Source organism: Pelodiscus sinensis, chromosome 31 (genome assembly GCF_052426305.1).
Source record: "Pelodiscus sinensis isolate ZL-2025 chromosome 31, ASM5242630v1, whole genome shotgun sequence".
Taxonomy (NCBI): domain Eukaryota; kingdom Metazoa; phylum Chordata; order Testudines; family Trionychidae; genus Pelodiscus; species Pelodiscus sinensis.
Window position 1 is genome coordinate 3500192 of NC_143082.1, and position 13626 is coordinate 3513817.

At 58.9% G+C, this 13626-nt stretch overlaps 1 protein-coding gene across 1 annotated transcript; it reads right to left on the minus strand.

The window, feature by feature from the left end:
• Nucleotides 1-78: 78 nt before the first annotated feature.
• Nucleotides 79-8520, minus strand: FARSA (phenylalanyl-tRNA synthetase subunit alpha). The gene is made up of 13 exons (XM_075902373.2): nt 8039-8520; nt 7193-7330; nt 6720-6818; nt 6251-6369; nt 5526-5618; nt 4289-4417; nt 3785-3900; nt 3407-3491; nt 2889-2988; nt 2574-2742; nt 2091-2168; nt 1404-1518; nt 79-441 (listed from the first exon to the last, which is right to left on the minus strand). Exons 1-13 carry the CDS (start codon nt 8402-8404, stop codon nt 336-338), a joined length of 1713 nt encoding a protein of 570 aa, XP_075758488.2. The 5' UTR covers nt 8405-8520; the 3' UTR covers nt 79-335.
• Nucleotides 8521-13626: the final 5106 nt, after the last annotated feature.

Sequence of the window (13626 nt, forward strand, 5' to 3'; positions counted from 1 at the left end):
CCACCCCCACCAAACACAGGGTGCGTGCTCCATGGGGAGGTGCCCTCACCCCCCTCCCAAACAGAGCACAGGCACCAGCCCAGGCACCAGTCCTTTATTGGGGTAGAACTGGTCCCAGCCCCAAGCTCTTTACTGGCCCCGGTGGGGGCTAAAAGGTCCATGTTCCCCAGGGGAGAGCAGAACAGGCTGGACAGGAGGGGACCAGGGCACCCTGCCAGCCCTCTGCCCCAGCAGGGGGCAGACCCAGTCCCCAAAGAGGGCACAAATGAATCTGGGGCTGGCCCAGAAGGCCCTATGCATCGAGGCAGCAGCGCGGAGAGGGGGCCGGCGGGGCCCTACGCATCGAGGCGGCAGAGGGGGCCATCGTAGACCATCTGCAGGTTCACCTTGTGCCCGACCAGCTCCCGGATGTTGTTGATGCCGTATTTGATCATGGTGGGGCTGGGGCAGAAGGCAGGCATTATGGGTAAGTCAGCAGGAGCCCTTCCCATCTCCCTAAAGGGACTCCCTGTTGGGCGCTTAGGGGACAGGTCAGCCAGATCCCCAGCCCTGCCAGTGCCCCTCATTCCCAGCCCACAGCCCCTGCCAGCCCAGCCCTGTCTCCCTCCCCTGCCTTGCCAGCACCCCTCACTCCCGGCACAGTCAGGGAGGGCAGGGCTAGCAGGTCCAGTGGTTACAGCAAAGCCTCTGGAATCAGGATACAGAGGCTTGGTCAGCTTATCAGAGCAGGGGAGGAGGAGCCAGGACTTATTCCCACCCTGTGCTGGAGCTGGGAGGCAGGGGGAGGGAATGAGCTAGGGAAGGGAGTGTGGGCTAGTGGTTAGACAGGGAGTCTCAGGACTCCTGGGTTCATCGCCCGTAAGCTGTAGAACGAACCCATTAGAGGGAAGGTTTGTCTCAACTCGTGGTTCTTTGGCCAGCTCAGAGGAGAGTAGGGTCCAGTGATTAGAGCAGAGGGAGCCAGGACTCCTAGGTTCCCGTCCCAACTCCAGGAAGGGAGTGTGGCTCACTGGTTAGAGGTGGGGTAGGTAGAGCTCCTGGGTTCTCCTCCACAAAGGATGGAGCTGCACAATGCAGCAGATAAAATGAGCGGCTAGTGGGCAGGATTCCCACTGGGACTCTTCAGCTTGGAGGAGACACCCTGCCGGCCCAGCCCAGCCCTGCCGGTGCCCCTCACCCCTGGCCCACAGCCCCTGCCAACCCAGCCCCGACAGACCTCACGGGCTGTGCTGGGTGCGCCAGGTGGACACAGGAAGAGGCAGTGGGAGCTACCCTCCATCCCCTTCCTACCATGGCGAGCCCTACAGCCCCCCACTTCAGCAGGAGTTGCCAGGGGCCCTGACCAACCCCCTCAAAGTGCCTGGGAACGTGCCTATGCCCATCCCTGCCCCGTGTTTCCTCACCGCTCCAGAGAGAGGCCCCAAGCGATGACCGACACCCCCTCCGGCAGGCCCATGGGCAGCAGCATCTCTGGGCGGAACACTCCCGAGTTCCCCACCTCCACCCACTTCTGGAGCCCTGCAAGAGGAAAGGAGACAATAGCTCGGTTAGCCCCCGGTAGGCCTCAAGCAGGGCGACTGAGCCGGGAGGAGACGCTCCAGGTCTGCTCGGTTAGCCCCAGCTGCACTCTGAGCAGGGCGTGGGAGCCGGGGCAGTGAGAACACCCAGCACCTCCGAGAACCGACTGTTCGGGGATCCCAGGCCCTTCTCCTGGGGCTGAGGCTGTGGAACCAACCCCCACCCCAAGCCCTGACCCCCTTGTCCCTGGGCCGGCTGCAGCAGGTGCCTGGCACGGATGTGCAGGGTGTGTCTGGAGGCCAGGAGCCCTGAAGAACCAGCCTGCTAGGGAGATAGGCGGGGAGCCCCCAGGCCCTGGCTTGAGGTCACTCGCTGCCCAGGCTCAGGGGACACCCTGATTCCCAGGGGTTAGGGGAGAGACTGCAGCCGGCACCATGTCCAATCCTGGCTGGGCCCCCCCCCCCCCAACCTTCAGCCCCCACCCAAGCCCTGAAGCTCTGCTCTCCCCCCCTCAGCCACAGAGCAGCATCCGAAGGGGTTGGTCCGGCTGCAAGAGGCTGGCGCCCCCTCACCTTGGTGGTAGCTGAACACCTCCATGCTGGGCTCCGTGTAGGGGTTGTAGGCCGGTTTGAAACGCAGCTGGGTGATCCCTGCCAACAGATGGGCCTGTGAGACTGTGCTGCCTGCCAGCCACCACCCCTTGCTGCACCCCACATCCTACCTGGCCCCCTAGCACCTCCATCAGGCCCCTCCCTTCCAGGCCCCCTGCTGCACCCCCTCACCCTGCCTGGCCCCCTAGTCCCTCTCTGCCAGGCCCCTTGCTGCACCCCACACCCTGCCTGGCCTCCTAGCCCGACGATACCAGGCCCCATGTCCTCTCTCCTGCACCCCATAACTTCCCAGACCCCCTGCCCTTTCTTGATAGGCCCTTCCTCTGGAGCCTGCTGGTGGCAACAGGTCCCACAGAGCGCCTCCAACCCCTGTGCCAGCTCCCCCCAGGGACCTCCAACCCAGCTGTGCCACACCCGCCGGCAGGCAGCGCTCCCAGCACGTACCCAGCTTGGTGAAGAATTCCCGGAGGGTGCCCATGAGGTCCCCCAGCGTAAGGCCGTAGTCGGCCACCACGCCCTCAATCTGGTGGAACTCGGCCAGGTGGGTGGCATCCAGCGTCTCGTTCCGGAAGACCCGGTCGATGGAGAAATACTTGGCTGGGGTGAACTTCTCCTGGGGGTTCGGGAGGACAGGTGTCAATCCCAGCCCACGACTGGGATCCCAGACACTAGGGGCAGCAGAGCTCCACCCCCTGCTGCTCCAGGGCCCCCAACATCTCCCCCACCCCCGCAACGTCAGGGGGAGGGGGGGTCAGCCACCTGCTGGGCCAGCCGGTAGAGCATGCGAGCGCTGACGGCCGTGGTGTGCGTCCGCAGGATGTTCTTCCGAGCCTCTTCCAGCTTCCAATCATATTTGTACCTGGGGGGGCGGGGGGGGGAGGGGGAGAAGAGATCCAGTCCACACCAGGCATGGGGTGGCCCAGGAGCGCAGCTCCCCCCAGCACCAGGCTGCCAGGGGGCTAAGAGGCAGCGGGGAAAGAAGAGAGCGGAACATCTCCCCCACCCCAACACAGGCAAGATCCCATCGGGACGTTGCTGCTTCCAGGCACCAAAGGGTTAACCGCTGCCCCAGAACAGAGGCGGGTGCCACAGCAGTAGTGGGGGGAGGGGGAGGAAAGCAGCCTAGCGCAGAGAGGCCCCGATTCCCATTCCCTGCCCCCCCAGCCTGGGCTAGATCAGAACCAGCAGCCTCTAGAGGGGAGAGGCCCCCTGCCCCCACCCCAAGATCAGCCTGTTCCTCTGGGCTCCCAGCGCACCGGACAGCTGGGGGCGCTCACCCCTGGGAGCCGTAGCCTCCCTGCGAGTGGATCTTCTTCACTCTCTTCAGGTAGTCCATGGGGAAGTCCGTGGCTTCGGCAGGATCTGGGGGGAGCAAAGGGGCTGCAGTGACTTCCCTGGGTGGTCAGCAGGGAGCCAGAGGGGCTGCACAGGTGGCAAGTGGGGTCAACGTGGGCGGAAGATGCTGCACCCCCACATCCAGCCATGGGGATGGGTGACTGCCCTACCCCCTCACTGCACCTCAGCCCGGCAGCGCCCCCCCCCCCCACGTGGATGTAAGGGCTGGCAGCGACCTTGCGTGCTCTCCCAGGAGTCAGTCCAGGTTTCCCCGGGCAGGCGCTAGGCCAGCTGGCAGCGGGGGCGGACGAGGCACTGACCCTGCAGGAAGAAGGTGTCATGCTGGTCGCGGGCCGGGTGCTGCTGCGGCTGGAAGAGGGCGTCGAAGTTCCAGAAGGAGCTCTCGATGAAGTTATTGGTGGGCATTTCTGTGAAGCTGGGCAAGACACAGGACCAGTCAGCTGGCTGCGGGGAGAGGCGCGCACAGAGCAGGCCTGGCACTGCCACCCCGCAGGGCAGGGCACAAGACCTCGGGACAGCGAGAAGAGATTTCACAAAAGGAGACCAGAGACTCCTAGCCTCACCCCCCCCCTCCCGGATCCAGGGAGAGAACCCCGAGGAGTCCTGACTCCCAGCCCCGCTGAAGGGACCGGTCCCACCGCAGACCCTTGGCTGGCAGAACCCCCTCTCTCTGCCCCTCCAAGAGAAGGGGGCTGGCAGCAGCTGGGCAAACCCTGGCTGGTCCCCACCATCGCAGGCCATGCTCTGTATTCTGCACTGCTGGTCCCAGGCAGATGCCCTGCTGGGCACACGTGGCTACGCACCCCATCTCGAGGAAGATCTGTCTGAACTGGGTGCGGACCTTGAGTAGCGGGTGGAGGTGCCCGCCCTCGGGCATGATGCCCAGCGCCTCAAAGTTATACGCCTTGAACTTCAGGTCACGCCACGAGCCGCTGCGGACAAGAGGGGAGAGGTCACAGGAAGCAAGCCCTGGGGAGCTGACCGAGTGGGTAACGGGCCTCAGACAGCATCTTCCCCGGTGCCACTGAAATGCAGCCAGCTCTGGGGAAGAGGGCAGCTGCCTGTCAGCGGGGACAAGAGGATCTGGGTCACAGGCCCATCAACCCCCCTGCACGGTGGGCACGGCTTGTCTGAAAGACCCACCAGACTAAGCCCTGTGGGCTTTGCACAGGTACCAGCAGGGGGAGGAGGAAGCAACGGGAGCTGCCAGGGGGAGGAGGGAAGCCAAGCGCCCCAGCTGCCACAGAATTGGGTGCCACCCATTTTCCCACCCCCAGCCCCACGTCAGCAAGTTCAGAGCAGTTCCACTTTGCTTCCTTGGCCTAACCCCCCTCGCCCAGGGGGAAACGAGCACTGCTGAGGCACCACCGACCCCGTACCCCATGGCCACCCATCCATCGGGACACCCGCCCCACTGGCCCAGCGGTGCTGGCACTCCAAGCTGCTCAAGCAACAGCAGCGTCCCCTCAGCTCCAGCCCGGCCCCCCCAGAGCGACTCCACTGTCCAGACACCGGCTGCAAGGAAGTCGGGAGTTGTTAGTTCTAACATTGTGGCCATGGCTCGTTAAAGGCCAAGTTTTGGGGAGGTCAGTTCAACTGCCATTAAAAACCTTGTTCAACACCCCGTCCCACCCAACACAAACGCACAGGAAAGTTTTGGAGTGGCGCTGTGACCCTGGGCCTTGGACAGACACCCTCAAGTCTGGCCCCAGGGAAAGCCAGGCCAAGCCGAGTTGCCAGCTAGCACCCAGGGCCATATCACCATTCAAGTGAGGGCAATTAACTCCCTCGCCCCACGGCGAGGTTCTGCAACAAAATTACACTCCTGATGTTCTTGCATCCCCTTCACAGCTTTTGAACTAGCATGCAACCTGCTGCCTCCCTCCCCTCACCATCAGAGGGGCCACACAGCCCTGCTGGGGCAGGCAGGCTGCAGCTGTTTGTAAAGAGACCCCAAAGAACCACGTTCACAGCTGTGCTGTGGCGGCTCCCCGCATTGTTAGCACTGGGCAGAGAGCAAGGCAGCAGGGCGCGCCTCACCTGGCGATCATCTCTGGGGTGAGGTCCGTCTCCTGCTTGGTGACCGTGGTGCTGAAGGCGCTGCCTTTCTGGATCCAGTAGGTCTTGATGACCCTGTCCACAAGAAGGGAAACTGACGGGGGACTCCAGCAGGAAGCCCGTCATGGCTTGGGACTGAGATGAGAGCACAGAAGAGCCAGACAGCCCGTTTGCCTAATGAACCACAGCGAGCCCGTGGGACCCGTGCGGGCTTTATGGCGGCAGTGCGGCTCGTCTAGAGGACACGTGCCAGCTGGGATCAGTCCGTGCTGGTCAGAGCGGGCTGCACTCGCTCATCAGAGACGTGGCTGCTACACTCCCCCTGCCAGCACACAGGGTGTGACGTCCCCGCTGGGCGCACGGCAGTCATGCCGGTGAAGGCAAGGCACTGGCCAAATAGCACAGCCTGAGGGGCTGTCAGGCAGCAAGCTTCCCCAACACCAAAGGTGGCCTGGACAAAGTCTGCACCAGGGACCAGCACGGACACAGCCTGTGGCGAGAAACAGGCCCACCTGCTGCTGCCCTCTAGTGGAGAGAAGGGGCCATGCACCCCCTTGGTAGTCTGCGGCAATAGACAATGGATGGGCCCAGGCCTGCTCCCTGAGCACCGGGGAGCCCCAGCACCTCACATCACTGCTTGGGGGAATCCCTGACTCCTGGCCCCGCTGCTGCAGCAAAGGGATCCAGGCTACAGGGGCTCAACTCACACTTCCATTAGGAGCTTCCTCTTCTTCAGTTCATTCCTGTCCTTCTCTTCCAAGCTCTCGGCCTCCCCCTGCTGCACCAACTGCAGCTTCTCCCGGACCAAATCCTGCACGTTCTCCACCTGGGGGACAGCAGGGCAGCAGTGAGCACCCTGCAGGGGTTGGAGCTGGGTGCAAGGGCACCCCTTGGCCCCAGCAGGACAAGGGAAGTAGGAATGTAATAGCATAGCCAGCTAAATGATCAACAGAGAAGAGGATGCTGGAGCCCCCCCCCCCCCAGCATTGTGCCATTCCTAACAGTGGAATAATCTTGTACATTTCCTCAGTGCCTCTCACCCCAAGGTTCAGCCAGCACCGTGGGATCTGCGAGAGCTGAGGGTTCTCTACTTGGCCCAAGAGGGGAGATTCAAAGGGGGATTTGGTTCCAGCTTGGAAACCTCCCTTCTCATGAAAGCCCTGCCAGGAAACTCACAGCCCGGAAGATGCGCGGCCCCCCGTCTGCATTCTTCTCCAGCCGCACCCACTTGTTGGACATGGCCTTGCTGAACCCCACTTTCCCACTTGGCAGTTTCTGCAATGAGACAAAAGGAACACTTTGGATCCAGGTGAAACTAAAGAGAAACACCCCCTCAGAAGGGGGGTGGGAGAGAGAGACTAGCGGTCTATTTTTCCCTCCATCCCAGGAGCACTTTACAGGCACTTGGTGGCTGTGATGTTTGACCCTCACGGGGAAGGCCAGAGTCACCCCAATTTTACAGTGGGAAAGCCACTGAGAAGGGCGAGGACACATCTAAGAGCAACCCAGGCTCCCAGACCCCAACCCACCCCCTTCCTAGAGCCAGGAGTCCTGACTCCCAGGCTGCAGAATGTAGAGCCACAGCAAAGTTCTGGCAGGAGATGAGGCCCTGGAGATGTGAGGCACAGGGGATGGGAATTCAGCCTCACCATCAGCTCGCTCTGGAGCAGCCCTTCGGCAGGGATGCTGTCAAAGACACGCGCCTCATGGCTTCCCTCCTGGGCAATCTCCTTTCCCTCAGGTGTCAGCTCCCAGCGCTTCGAGGATCTCTGCTCAGCCTGGATGACCTGAGGGAAACACACGGGGGGGGCTGTGCAGCACGGAGTTGGAAAGACTGGATCAGACCCAAGGCCCATCCAAGTCCAGTATCCCTCCTCTGACAGCGCGCAGCACCAAGTGCTTCACAGGAAGGTGAGAGAGCCCCACAGCAGGCAGTGAGAGATAATTTGAACCCATGAGTCTCTCCTGCTTCCTCAGATAGCTGATGCTAAAGTAAGCCACCCAGTCAATCCACCTTCTGCATATTCCCACTATTCCCCTTTGCAGCTTGTTAAGTTGTTGACCACAGCAACATCTTGTAGCAGGGAGTTCCACAGGTTAGTCATATATCAAGCAAAAAGCCTGCAGGACTTGCTGCCACTGGTCACCATTATGACCAATGTAGGAAGTTAGCAAGTGGGTATGTGGATACTGCAACAGACACAGTCAGGCCTGGGCTGCACAGGAACGAGAGAAGTGGCGTGAGCGCCTCAAGGATCAGAGAGACGCTGGGAATCCCTGGAAGTCCTAAGGAATGAGACAGGGAATGAGGATGTTGGGGGAGGGGGGGGCAGGATCAAGGAGGGATTTCGGAGGCAGGGGGGAGGCATTTAGTGAGTGGGGGGGTTGGTGCCCTAAAGGATGCCCCAGTGGTGCCCTCTCCCCCCCATTCACAGCCCCCCCGCCTCCCTTGAGACGTCACTGCCCCCCCCCCGTCTAGCCCCTCCCCCACCTACCTCCCCCAGCGCCTGCAGGCTCTTCACGGCCCCCACCAGCTGCTGGTGCTCCAGGCCCAGCGCCGCGGCCGCCTCCAGGCTGCACAGGCCGCCGCCCCCCGCCCGCTCCAGCCGCTGCAGCAGCAGCTCGGCCGGCGCGGGCCCGTCCGCCGCCATGGTGGGGGACATGCCGGCCGGGCGGCGGGGGGAGGGAAGGGGGCTGACCTCTCGCCCCGGAAGAGGTCGCGAAAACCGCACCCACTTCCGGCGGAGATGGGCATGCGCTGAGGGTCTCGCGGCGGCTGCCGTGTTCAGTGCGCCCCAGCACGTTTCGGGCGCCATGTTGGGTGTGGCCCGCATGGCCTTGTCGGCGCGTGGCTGCGCCATGTTGAGTGTGGCACGGAGGGCGACTCTCGCGCCATCTTGAGGGCGGCTAAACGGGAAGGCGGCAAATCCCCGCCACCACCTTGAGAGGCGCTCGAAGCCAAGGGTCTCGCTGGCTGACACCTGGGGTGTGGCCGCGCCCCGGTGCCCAGTGGGGCCTGGGGCAAGCCGCGGCCGGGTGCATTGAGGGGTGACACGTGACACGGCCCGAGGATGATGTCATGAGGGGCTTGGTTACCATAGCAACAGGCCCATGACCCCAGGTGGGGACAGGAGGACTTGCTTGGTTTCCATGGCGATGGGCCCTTCCCACTGGAGTGCCTGTGACCCGGCATGAGGTGCTTGGTTACCATGCCAACGGGCATATCACACCTTCTTGCCATGGTGATGGACCCAAGTTATGCACCAAGGCACCCGGTTACCACGGAGATGGGCCCATCCCACCCACTTGAATGGCTGTGACCTGGCCTGAGGTGCTTGGTTACCATGACAACCGGTGTATCACACCCTCTCAGGCACTCCAGGGCCATGCAGTGATAACACACTCCATTGCCATGGTGAGAGGCGCAAGTTACCCAGGCACCTGGTTACCATGGTGATGAGCACAGGCTAGTCACCTGTGTTGTCGCCTGAGGCTGTTAACGATTATAGCACAGCTGCTATGGGTCTGGCCAAGACTCCTCCCCTTTCTGCTCTCCAGCCCAGAGGTGGCTGTATTCCAGCGACACTGCATGGGCACCTGGTGTGCAGGCTGCTTCTTCACGTGCCAACGTAGGGGGAGTGCAAATTGTCAACTCTAAGCACTCAAAAATTTGGAGTCATGCCTCAAAATTTGTGAGATTGGCTTCAAAACCATCTTTTCATTTTTTTTTTAAATAACACATTTGGGTTCTTTTCATTTGCCTTCTCATGTCTCAGCCTTTCGGCAGCATGCCAGTCACATTTTCAAGCTTTTCTCCACAACCACCAGGCCAAGAAACTTTCTATTTAAATAAAAGCTGCAGTTCTCTTATAATCCCATGATTCTGGGAGCTGGTGCTTTAAGACAGACCCCAAATGTTATGAGGCTTGTGTGACGGACCCCCCCCCCCCCCATGCTTTATGAAATGGACTCATGGACATGAATATACATAACTCAAAGGTGGTTTGAGCAAATTATTTCATGTAACCCATCTATCTTCATGTCATGATCTGCTGGTTCTGTTTATCTTACTCTGTTGTATGTATCATTTGTATGCGTAAAATTAGACACATGGTGTTACATGCCAACTTCTAGATGAGCTACTGTTAAACAATCTTTTGTCCTTAAGTCTGAGCAGTGGTTGGCAAGGAGTGGCCTCAACTCCTTAACAAAAGGAATGGGAAAGGAGAGGCCTGAGTCTTTTGGCTGGGCAACACCTGAAGAGAGGAGTCAGGGACCTCAGGGTGTGGAAGAGAGCCCTGGTTTGGAGGGACAGCTGGAAAAGAGGCTTTAGGGTGAGTTTAAGTTTGTATTAAGGTTTCAGTGTAGAATTAGCCAAGCGGTTTTGTTTCTTGATTTGTAACCTACTTTGCTCTGCCTGTTTTCACTTATTACTACTTAAACCCTACGGCTTCAACTTAATAAAACCATTTTTATTTTTATCAAACCCAGTGTAAGCGATTGTTACCTGGGGGGGCAACCAGTGTGCGCATTCCCCCTTTCATTGTTAAAGGTGGCTTACCTAATTCTTTGGGGTTTGATTCCATCTGGGGAGTGATATCCCAGGAGGCTGGGCCCTAAACTACACTCTCCTTGGGCCTGAAGAGGTTCAGTGTCTGCACTGCTTCTCAGTGGGGGCAGGGACTTCTGCTCAGGACCTTGGCTGGGGGAGACCAGAGAGCTGGCCCAGCAGGACCGGGCGGTGAGGAGCCCCAGAGAGCAGGAAGGCGAGTGGCAGTGGCCATGTCAGCACCCCATGAGGCACCCCTGAGGGGTCGTCTGTAACTGCACCCTGTCACAGCTTGTGATAAAATCACCTGAACTACCAATCTGGACATGCAGATGCACTTCGGTTCCTCTCTATGGGCAGCTCTAAACAGGCAGTTAGGCCAATGTTGGGTGTGGAATCATCAAGGAAACAAAATCTGTTTGTTAAATACCAGGCAGAAGATGTGAGTGTGGTGCGCACACCCTGCACGCTGGCAGATGGAAACCACAACTGGGCAGCATGCAGCAGCCTGATGAAGCTTCCAAGGAGGTTTAATCCACCAGGTGCTTCCTGGTAAGTAATTCCCCCTTGCTGCTGGCTAAACACAGCTTGTTTGCTTAAGGGCAGAGCTAGTTAATGAGTTACAGATAGAAAGTGAATCCTCTTAACCACAGATCAAGAGCAGCCCAACCATCAGCAGGGCAAGATTCACTGCCCCCAATCAAGGTGCCTCTGCCCTCTCTCAGATGCTGTAGCTGTTTTGGACTCCATGGCCTCTGCCGATCCTGCCATCTGGGAGCCAGTTTGTGCTAATTTGCACCTTTTTGGATGTTGAGGACGTGTCCCGCTAGTAGCTTGCCTGAAACCCAGCAAACTCCTATCACAGGGGGGCAGCCGATAGGAATGGGTTCTGATTGCATTGAGCTGGGGCTCTGAATCCTTGTCTCCTAAGCCAAGGGTTCTCCACCTGGGGATCAGGACAGGCCCCATGGAGGCACTGCAACCCACTTGCTCTTCTCATTATTGCGTAGGAGGGGTATCCATGTATGGTCCCAATATGAGAATGGTTGAGAACACCTGCCCCAACCAGCCAGACCACTGGGGCCCCTCCAGTCATGTCACAGAGCGCTTGATATCTCAACTGAGAAATCTACAGCGTTGCTAGAGTTGAACCTGTAGAGTGTGTTCCCTAACGGGTCCCCACGGGGGCTGACAGTGGCAGACTGTGGAGACAGCCCCTAAATCTTGCAGTGATGGGGGTGGTGGAAGACATGTCCCCAAAAGAAAGGGTGGAAGCCCCATCTCTCAGGACATTAAAGGTAGGAAGAGGCAAGACTAGACCACAAGGGAATGGGAATCTGGGTGCTGGGATCTAAAAGGCTTTTCCATCCCTCCTCAGAGGCATAGCTCATCCCAGCCCAAGACTCTGTCTCCCAAGAGCTCATCACACAGCATCCAAACCCATTTGAGAAGCTGGTGGTTTGTTCTGCCTCCTCCCTAAACGTGTCCCTGTGGATTAGCGAGTTGGGAGCAGGATGCTAAGGGCTCCCTGGCCGGACCCTTAATCACAGAGACCCAGCCCCTGGGGGGCGGGGGGGGCTGAGAAGTCAGGCGTGATTGACAGTTTGGTCTATGATGTTTTGTTCTCCAGGGTCATGGGGCTGGGTTAGGGGTGCATGGAGGTGCTGCAGAGGCACTCAGCTGTACCCCTTCCAGCTGATCCAAGGTTTCAAGGAGAGTCTCAGGAGCAGCCCTCCAAGTTCCAGTGGGAAGCTCTGAATGAATGGAAAAGTCTGTAAATGCCACACCCTCCCGGGCATATTTGAGAAGTGATGCCTGCCCCCTGGTGGTCATCACAGCTGTTGCTGTGTTGTGTTAATAGATGGGCACCCTGGGCAAATTCCATCTCTGGTAATTAGATCCGGTTTGCTGAGGAGTCCCACCCCACACACCTGGGTTATGTCTACACTCACGGCTTCTTGTGCGAGAAATATGCAAATGAGGCTAAGCGTGGAATATCAGCGAGCCTCATTTGCATACCTAATGAGCTGCCATTTTTGCAAAAGAGGTTCTTGCGCCAGAAGGAGCTGTCTACACTGCCAGTCTTGTGCAAGAAAAACCCTCTTGCACAATGCCGTTATTCCTGAAAATAATCGGCGTAGCGGCATTGCGCAAGAGGGTTTTTCTTGCGCAAGAAGGGGCAGTGTAGACAGCTCCTTCTGATGCAAGAACCTCTTTTGCAAAAATGGCGGCTCATTAGGTATGCAAATGAGGCTCGGCGATAATCCACGTTTAGCCTCATTTGCATATTTCTTGCACAAGAAGCCACGTGTGTAGACATAGCCCTGCAGTTTCATTTGGCTCCAGGAGTCGCCTTCCTGGCGTTCCAGACCCCTCAGTAGCTTGGTTTAAAATGTAGGACTGTGAGCTCTGTCCTGGGAGGGGAGGCTAAAGATGAGAGCAGGGGGCTGGGAACCAGAACTCCTGGGTTCTGCTCCCAGGTTTGGGAGGAGAGTGGGGTGAGTAATAGGACTCGGAGATTCCTGGGTTCTGTTCCAAGCCGTGTGGGAGGAAGGCTGGTGCAATGGTTAGGGCCTAGAGTAGGAGGTGGGAGACCTGGGTTCACATCTCTGCTCCTGGGTTGGGCATGGGTCTCTGGCCTGTGTCCCCAAAGGTAACTAGGCTCCTAACTTCCATTGGCAGCCACTTCCCTCCCCTCCACTCGTTCCATTGATCCCAAGGGAAGGTAGGAGCCTCCATGTCTTTGAGGGCTTGGGCCTCAGGTTCCCATCTGTTTAAAGGCAGATCATGAGTTAATTACAGCCTGGGAGGTGGCACTGGGGCAGCTGGTCTTGATTTCACTGTCATTCCCTTAGTGCAGCCCCAGGGAGAGGGTTGGACAGTCACCCCACTGGCAGCCTGCAAAGAGACTGTGAGCCCTAGGGGGCAGAGTGAGACCAGCAGAGAGAGGCTGTTCTGCCCTCCTGGCGCTGTACACAGGTCAGTGGCTGAACCAGCACAGCTCCCGGGGCTGGGAATAGAGCCAAGACTCCTCAGTCCTAGTCATCTGTTTGTCCCCTGGATTCCTTTCAGGCGCAGATCCTGATTCCTAGTCCTGTTCCTTGATCTATTCCCTCCTCAAGCTGGGAATTGAACCCAGGAGACCTGGTTCTTAGCTTCTGCCCTCCACCCTCACTCCCACAGCTGGGAATGAAACCAGCAGGGCCTTCCCCCTGCTCTAACTGCTAGCCCCCACCCCCCTCCCAAAAACTAGAAACCAGGAACCAGGAGTTCATTGCCTGTGAGCTTCTGCTTCGGCCCCAAGTCCCCCCCCCGGATACTGTCTTCTTCTTCTCTCCCACCATTCCTGTCCTGAGCCCAAACTAGGGATGTTAAATCTCGGTTAATTGACTAGTCGGTTAACCTCATGAACTCTTATCGGTTACGTGACTATTCTGTAGTCCCTGGGAGTGGGGCTGGCAGCAAGTGCAATCTGGCCCCACTCCCAAAGAGGCCTTGCCACTCTGTGCTAGGGTGCCAGGCGGGAGCAGGTCC

Coding starts and splice junctions, on each gene's coding strand:
- FARSA (XM_075902373.2), bottom strand. CDS start 8,404: ATGGCGCAGCCACGCGCCGACAAGGCCATGCGGGCCACACCCAACATG. Junction 6,819..7,192: donor TGCTCCAGAGCGAGCTGATG/GTGAGGCTGAAT, acceptor GTCTCATTGCAG/AAACTGCCAAGTGGGAAAGT. Junction 2,989..3,406: donor GGAGGCTACGGCTCCCAGGG/GTGAGCGCCCCC, acceptor CCGCCCCCCCAG/GTACAAATATGATTGGAAGC.